This window comes from Nestor notabilis, unplaced genomic scaffold, assembly GCF_000696875.1.
Source record: "Nestor notabilis isolate BGI_N333 unplaced genomic scaffold, ASM69687v1 scaffold10559, whole genome shotgun sequence".
Taxonomy (NCBI): Eukaryota; Metazoa; Chordata; class Aves; order Psittaciformes; family Psittacidae; genus Nestor; species Nestor notabilis.
Window position 1 is genome coordinate 51781 of NW_009944111.1, and position 9033 is coordinate 60813.

Below are 9033 nucleotides of genomic sequence, written 5' to 3' on the forward strand. Positions count from 1 at the left end.
GTGCAGGTCTCCTACGCTTCTGCTGATTACAGCTCCCTCCATCCCGCTGGATCTGGGGGATTACCTCCTGTAGATACAATTAATACACAGCAAATCTCTCCCAACAGCCAAAGGCACAGCTCTTATGAATGGATGAGGAAAACGACACAAGCTAACACTACTGGTAAGTACATATTCAACTTTCAACCTGAGGAAGCATCTTCTGCTATCACTGATCTTACAAATAATTACCTTTACTCAAAGCACATAGGTTGGTGGCTCATTTATGACAGTTATTTAACCTACTGCTGTTTAATGCAGTTTTAACTAAATTTGTGCTAGTTTCACTTTCATCCCATAAAGGCTTTACTCTGTTACTGCTCTTTAGCAGTAAGCTAAGTATGTTCTTTAGTGAAATGGCTCTTTAGATAGGGCTGCACCTCCCTCATGTATCTTTGTTGTAACTTTCTGTAAAGCTTTCTGGATGAAAACCATGGTTTTGAGACTATTATGGAATAGCGAATGCAGCAATGTTGAACAGCTAAAGGCAAAAATACCATGTAATGATTTTGTGCCACAAGGTAAATCCCAATATATAATCAGGTTGATCTGCTTAAATCTTTACAGACTTTCCAATCTTCTAAAGAAAATGATGTGCTCTGATCCAACAGTAGTGATTATGCAATTTTCTACCATTGTTCCTGCGTCTTACTCTTCTACCTAGATTTACTAGGTGAGAAGAAACATTCCTAGAGCAGTAATCTGACTTGAACCATCAGCACGGACTATTCTGTTTGCAGACCACATATGAAATAAACTTCCTTTGCATTTCATTTCAAATCAGTTTTAAGGTATTGTTCTCATGTAGCAGAATGTCGCAGCTTGCCACAATTCCACAATTAAAAATCTCTTGCAAGTGTCACTCACTGGAGCGCCTGGTTTTGTCACAAGCTGCCTGCCAGATAAACCTTTCCGTATATATTCCCAAAGTGTAAATTGGGTGTAGCAAGGATTGCTACATCTATTGTTAAGGTTAAAAGTCGTAAGTGTGTGTTAGAGAGCATCAAAGAAAAGGCTCTAAAGAAAGAAGAGCAATTACAATTGGAGCAATCTTAGGAGACACAGAAAATCAGCTCTGCTGCTGGAGACAACCCTCCTCCAAGTGGTTATTGCTCAAGAGCAAAATCAATCTGGGAATTGTTTCTTACAGTTCCAGGCTGGTTTCCTACCTTATTACATATAAAATGCCTACTGAAGGTAAAGATATTATAAAGCCATCCTTCCACTCCGAGCCTCTGCAGAGGTCTTCAAAGCCAGGCCCATTTATAGTCTGTTTTTCCCCCCCCCTTATGTATACTCATATAAATCAGCTGTAATTTCATTATCATCATCAGACATTTCCAGGTGTAGAAGTGATGCAAGACTTGAGTGTAGACCAAATTCAACTGAGATTAGTGAATGTCAGTGAGTCATATTGTCACTGCATTTTCTATGTCTTAAAGTTCATGAAGAATAACACAGACTTCAAAATCCAAATCCTAGTTTTACATTTACTGCACAGACATGGAAAACCCCAAAAGGTTTCTCACGCCCTTGTTAAACTTCATAAAATACATCTGCAATTTAGAAAAGCAGTTATGTGCTTAAATTCATCTCTGGTCTGAGAAGCACTTACACAGAATTTACACACATGCCAAAATACTTTATGGACAATACAGCACAGGTGAAACTGCCTGTCAAGACATTCATGTCCTGAGGCTGCACATTCCTACAGCCTGGTCCTTTGAAGTGTTAAAACCAGCTCAGGACTTCACAGAACCGGGCTCAAAACAAAAAAAAGAAGGGTTTGGGAGAGTAAAGCATGAAGGTGGCATTTTGCAAAGCAAGGAAAGTACCAAATAGATTTGGCTTTTCATTGGTGTTTTAAAAATAATGCTCGCCACAAAAGAGGGGAAATTTTAACACTGACACACAAAAAGTTGTGAAAAATGAAAGGAAATGAAAAACTAACAAGGCTAAAATTCTGCAGCAACAGCCACATATTAACTTATCAATGCTTCTTTAGAGGATAATGTAAGAACAACTACTTGATGTCAGTAGAACTACTCTTTGAATCAGACTTGCTCTGGTTTTTCCTATTGCAATAACATTACTCATGATATCCAAGTGGCTACTGGCTGCTTAATTCAGTCATTGCTCCAAAATGTCAGAATTACCACCCTAAACTTTACAGTGTGTTTATATCCATAAATGTGTGTATGTCCTTAACTTCGCTAATGGCATGTACTCATATAAGTGTATGTGAGCAACACGGAATAACAGAAATCCAAACACATGTAATTAAATGAGGAAGCCTACAAAAATACTGTCCTAAAGACCATGGGGATTATTTTGGGGGAGCAGAGATGTTAATGGAGAATTTCCTCCCTCTAGTTAGAGTCTGTTAAATATACCACATTCTCACTCAATATTCATATTTAGCATTTTATACAAAAAATTAAGTTGCAGAAAAAGTGAAATGGAAATTTACACAACCAAGTCAATTTCCAGGATGAAACAACATTACAATGACAGAAGTACTATGTTCTCTCAACAGATAAAATGCAACTTGAAACTATAAATCCCCTTACTAAAGGACTGTAACTGTATATTCAAAGCCAAAGCTTTTTTAATTTCAAATACACAGACACTGCAAACACATGATACTATCAATTTTAAAACACAAACATCAAAAGTGGGCTTGATGAAGATAGCTCCCCAGACAGCCTCTCAGAATGAGACAAAGAACTTCCACAGAATTCCTTACAGTCTGACCCTGGTTTTAATAAAAAACAATGACAAAATGCCCTGTCAACTTATGTAAAGGCAGAACTTCAGACCAATTCATTTCTAAACCCCATATAATCAACAGTGTAAAATGTGTATTTTATGAGAGCAAGGGAGCCTTCAAAGCACAAAACTTACTGAAAAGAAGGTATCTAAACAAGGTGCTAGAAAAAAGATCTTAAATCTTTTAAAACTTCAGATGAAACTTCATCTGGGAGTGACCCTTCTCAGAAAGGGAATGGACTTGGAGGGGGCTAAACCAAAGGACAACATTATTTTTACATTCAACTATAGCCAGCACATTTTGTGCTGTTGCTGAAACAAGCAGTGATGTACAAGCAACGCAGATTACATCACAGCAGCAGCACAGCCAGAAAGCAAAATAGAAAAGCAGGAAAAAAGGCCAGGCCTCTGCTCTAATGCTAATTTATTTTGCTTTGTAAATAGTTGTGACATCTCTTTTCCACTGGCCTACATTGTCTGAGGTTTTGAGGCCTATCTGTCATATTGAGGCAACAGACCCTTTTAACACTTCGCTTTGCTTTGATATGCAGTCTTGTCTCTTCCTTCTCCCTCTTTTCTTCAGGAGTTATATTGCCGGAAAGGGTGATGATTTTCACAGCAAATAAAGAGGCCTTCTCCCAGCTTTACTGTCTTCAGAAGAAAAGCTCTGTGAATTTTATGACCAAGGGGAATGGGGAAAACTACTCCTTTTCTCCACCCCCTGAAATCATGGTTATATTTGCTGATTATAGTGAAGCCGGAATAACTCTGTTGAATTTTAACTTGTTTTCAAAGCTTTCCTCCTCAGCCTTCAGTTTACAAGGAACCTGAATATCTGTACTATTGTTAACATTAGAACTATCCCTTTGAGCAAATATTTCAAAGCCAACAGTTTGCATCTCGGAAAAAATTAATCATCAGTTTCACAATTGGTTAGCCCTGTGAATTTAGGCAGGAAAACTTTGTACACTACAAGTCAAAGTGACATAAGATTTGGGAAAACATCTTTATTAATGTGTATTTCAAAACGTCTTAAGCTGTGTCTACCTCTAGACTTAGGATAAAAATATCCCTGTCTATCCTCAGTCTTGGTCCAAAATATAAGAGAACTGAGGAAAAAATATTCCTTCATCTATTTCTGTCCTTTTTTTCTCTGCTAAGATGAAAGAGTCTGACATTTGTTTAGGGCTTGTAAATTCCAAACCAATTGGCTTGTGTTTCTGAATGTGAAAGGGGTTTTTGATAAGATCTCCTTGTCGCTCCTTTGTGTGGCGTGTGCTTCATCTTAACACCTCAATGGATTTTAGGGAACCACTTTAAAGGAGTCTTTGTCCTACAGTTTGTCCCAGAAAACTCACATCAAAAAAAACCCGGGAAGATCAGAAGAAAAAGGAAAATTATCTAATTGGCTGCTGAAAGTGCAAAGGAGAACAAATAAGTTGAAAAGTGATCTCTCTGTACTATTACATGAAGAACCGTTTAACAAAGTCAGTGGAATGAGAGATATCTTCTAAACATCAACTAATGCTTCTCTTAACGGTATTTATCCAGTACATGTAAGAATATTTCTTTTACACATTAGAGAGGAGATGATACTGAAATCCTTTTGCAAGTATTTTATTGCCTAGTGCTACAAACTGTCAAGTGCCTGCAACTCAAAAGGGAAGCTCAGGACACAGAGCGGCCCAGTCACACCTCCACAGACAGTCAGCATCCTGCAAGACTCGACCTTTCCAAAGAAATACATTCAAATTATTATTGAATTTCTAAGCATGCCCTATGGCCACACAAAAAAGCAAAAGCATTTCCACTAGGACACTTCTTTGTGCTAGAGAGGTGATCTTTAAAAACCCAAAGAAAGAATCAGAACACAGTATAACTAAAGAAATTGTGACTGAACTTCAGTCTTGAAATCCTGTGTATTTATGCCTGCATATACACAAAGTCACTTCAATGAGCACTGAAATGAAACCCCCTTGAGGAAAAAATACAGCCAGCACCAATTATGTACTGCTATGAATTATTGAAGATGCTTCAGGGTGTTTTTCACTTGAGCTTTACATTTAAATGTCTGCTTACAGAGAGAGGGAGATAAAGAGGGAAAGACAGTTATGATAACCAACACTCACTCATTCGCCCTGCACCTTGTATTTTTCCTCTGTAACACGGAAAACAATCCCATGCAAGAATTCTGTAGTCTGTAACATGTTTGAGATGTTTGTAAGAAAAATGCTATAGAAAAATCCAATTCAACATATTAATAATATTTCTTTCCTAAACAGGTAAAACAAGAACAAAAGAAAAGTACCGAGTTGTTTACACAGATCATCAGAGACTAGAATTAGAGAAGGAATTTCACTGCAACAGATATATTACGATAAGGAGAAAGTCAGAGCTGGCAGCAAACCTGGGACTATCTGAAAGACAGGTACACAGAGACTATCTATCACTCCTGTGCACCCATTCCCCAAACACTGCTGCTGCCAGGGGCTCGAGCAGCATTCCCATTCTGGATCCAAAAGCAGTGCGAAGGCAACCAGGATATATTCTGAGTACACTGGACACACAGAGAATACACTACACAAAGACAAATTAATAAATAAGCTAATAAGAAATCTCCAATTACGGGTAACTAAATATCAGGAATTAATTCATACTAGGAAAAGCACTTACGTGCACAGCAGCTTGCCACACAGCTACAATTTAAACAGTTTAGCTTAACATTATCTTAGCAGTGTTCTCAATAGTTAGGACAGTCACCATGTCATTTCTTCTTGCAATCACACAAAATGGTGGCCAAAAAACCCCCAATGCATGGGATGTATTTCAGCTGTAAACCAGGAAACTGTAAACTCAGCATTCAAAGAGCAGTCAAGTAAGATATGGCTGCAATTTCTGTCACAAATTTATCACCATTATTTCCACAGGCCACATCCCTCCTCAGTCAAGCAGATTTCAGCACATTTTAAGAAGTTCTTACAGCCTCCCATTTTCAAGCCAGGATCTCTTTTTTGCTCTTACGTTCACAGGGTCTTCACCTATAGCAGTAGTTCACACCCACCACGTATGCAGGATGCTTTAGTTTATAAAATCTGGTGCCAAATATTTATGCTTATTGTACACATACATGTAGCCAACACTACCCATTCAGGAGATTTCCAAGTGCATACTTAGATCTATTCCTTCTTTGGATAGCAGCTCTGCATTCAATCACATCAAGCACATATTGAAGCTCTGTCCTGAAGACAGTCTCCTGAGCAGGGGCCCAGGTGTCTCAGCTATGTTCATGCAAAGGCTAGAGGGATTCAGGATAAAGAATTTCCTAAAATCACTGTATTTGAGAGCACACTTAGGAAGAACAGCTCTTCAGTCTGCAAAGATAGTTACTGATGAATCCAACCTTCCTTACACAACAGAATTGCAATAGCTCTGCTACAGTTGGAGAATAAGGGAAGATTTGGCAATACTGAATAAGGCATCTCCTACCTTAGCAACCAACCGCATTTATCGCCCCCAGGTAAATTTAAGCAAGAGATCTTTCTTTTTAGAATTTTACAAACTTCTGTTCTTTCTGAATATCCTGAACAAATATATATAAATATATTCAGTTCTCTAAAATATTACCTCCTTCAGTGGCCTCAGCTTCTGCATTCAGTCTGTGCAAGAACATGGAACAGACAGGGACCAATTGAGGCTGGAAGTGTAAGGATGCATAGATAAGCAATGAAGCACCGGATTCTTATCAACATTGTAGTGCAGTGATGTTCAATCTTAGACCTGAATAGTACACAGATTATATTCCACAGACTGTAAGTGGCCCCAGAAAGTCTCCCAGACTCTTGAGAACAGGTCTGTTGGTGATGGACTGCAGTTTCTTACACAGTAGGAAAGAGCTGCACTGGAAAATTCTCAGAGAACTGCAGTTATGAAAGATTCCAAACCTCCACCTTAGCGTTACACAAGCTGGCTGATTTAGAACACAGGCATGCCTGAAGGAACCAGTGATCCTGCATAAAATCAGCACTTTCCTTTCACATAGTTGTTGCTCTTAAAGTAATCCAATTTTTGACTGTAAATTTCCTTCAAGTATAATGTAGACAAAATACATCATCTGGCTGCATTTCTACAAGACTCATGACCAAGCTAAATGCTTCTTACTGTCGTTACCAGTAAGTTAATAAAAAAATATCCAGAACACAACCATGAGATTTTTAATACAAAGCAATGGTACAACTTTCTGTATTGTATTCAACACATTTTAAAGGATGTAAAGTAACACAAAAAATAAGGAAAACACAAATGGCATTTTCTACTCATTGACGCTTCTGCATAAGGAAAGAAAATCGAGATACATAAACTAAAACTTTGAACGGAGGTAAAAGTTTAAACAGGGACTCTTCATCAGGGACTGTAGCAATAGGACAAGGGGTGATGAGTTTAAACTGAAACAGGGGAAGTTTAGGTTAGACGTAAGGAAGTAGTTCTTTACTGTGAGGGTGGTGAGGCGCTAGAGCAGGTTGCCCAAAGAAGTGGTAAATGACGAATCTAAATAAGAAGTAAGTTGATTCTTACGTTCCTAAACATAACACAGCAAGTTTACTTTACACCAGGCCTAAGAAAATCACTTTACATTAAGAAGTCATTTTCTATTGGTTATGATGCTGAAAATTAATAGAGAGTAACAAAATTTTTTTTTTTGCTGCACAAATTCAGTGTTTTGCTTGGTGGTTTTTTGGGTTTGGAGATTTGGTCTAGTTTTGTTTGGGGTTTATGGGGGTTGGGGCGTGGGGTCGGGTGTGGTTTTCGCTGTTTTTATTTCTTGGGGATTTTTTCTTGTTTTTGCAATTTTAACATATCTGTATTTTCACTGCTATTACTGTAAAAAGTTGACCACTACTTTGAACTAATCGAGATACCATTTGTAACACCACAGGTGAAAATCTGGTTCCAGAACCGCCGAGCGAAAGAAAGAAAACTGATCAAGAAGAAAATCTCCCAGTTTGATGGCAGCGGGGGCTCAGCTCAGAGTGACTCTGGGTCACTCAGTCCAAACGAAATATCCAGTTCTCTGTTCCCACCACCACATGGAATAAACGGATTACAGCCTAATGACATTCATCAGGTCATAGTTTCAGAATGAACAGAGGGATTCTCCCATCACCGCTCCCCAAGCACTCAGCTTTGCAAGAGGCCCTTCTCATGTAGCTGTCTTCAGAGTGCTGATTTCTAAGTACAGCATCTGAGACTGTGATCAAAATGTTTTAATTATTGCAGAAATCTCAGGGAACTCGTGCTGCTAAGATTCACTACTCAAAATCATTGAGAGGAGGGAATTTGCTTCAGACACTGACCCAAAGATGATACAACTGAATATTCAAGTAAACGTAGTTCTAGTCTGATCATATATACACAGAAAACTAAGTGAACTGATTATAAAATAGAGTACTATTGCGTAAGATACAAGATGCTGGGTGTATGTGGTTTGTTACATGTTATGTAATTAGGGTAAACTGTAGATGTTAATTAATATTCACACTTAAGTGTACCGAGAAAATGCTACTTTTGAAAACAACAGAAACATTTTAAACACAACAGCGTTGCTGTACCAACATTTTGCATTTAATTACATAAAACAAATCAACGCAGAAGAATGGCGAGTGAAGAGTTTCAACACCTTATTCATTAGATTTGTACACTAGAAATGCATAGCTTAACTTAAAATTTCTCCTCTAATTTATGTCAAAAAATGAAATAAAAAGCTTATATGGTTATTTACCATGTTCCCATTCAACATACTCAAAATTACCAACTTGCAGTGTCTAAGCAAGCTCCAGTCCGTCCTTTTCACCTGCCAGGCAGCCAGGAAACACCACGCTGTTCTGAGCCACTGAAGCCACTGACTATACTTCAAAACCACCACAGTTCATAAAGGAAACATTTTAAATGAGGCTATTTTAGGTGTCAGATGGGATACAAAGCACCTCCTGTGACATGTTTAAAATCAGCCTTGCCAATAAAAAGTGTTTTTCATTACCTTCGCCCTGAATTTTGTCCATCAGATCTACCTTAAATGTATTCAAAGCATGCATTAATAAGTATCTGGAGGAGACTGCCTCTTTCATGCTCTAAATAATGATCTCTAAGCCTAAAAACTGTATCAGATTATCTTCTCTGGCTACTGCTAAGACAAATAAAAAGGTATTCCCCTTACCTTGTACCATGCAT

At 38.1% G+C, this 9033-nt stretch overlaps 1 protein-coding gene across 1 annotated transcript in view; it reads left to right on the forward strand.

Moving 5' to 3' along the window:
• The window catches only part of LOC104411771 (homeobox protein CDX-4-like), an 8192-nt gene extending 244 nt beyond the window's left edge, over positions 1-7948 (forward strand). Inside the window, 4 exon segments of the mRNA XM_010022272.1 lie at positions 1-7; positions 9-163; positions 5091-5236; positions 7742-7948. The exon segment at positions 1-7 is cut by the window's left edge and continues 244 nt beyond it. Of these exon segments, the coding sequence (XP_010020574.1) occupies positions 1-7; positions 9-163; positions 5091-5236; positions 7742-7948 (515 nt within the window).
• The last annotated feature ends 1085 nt before the right edge of the window (positions 7949-9033 follow it).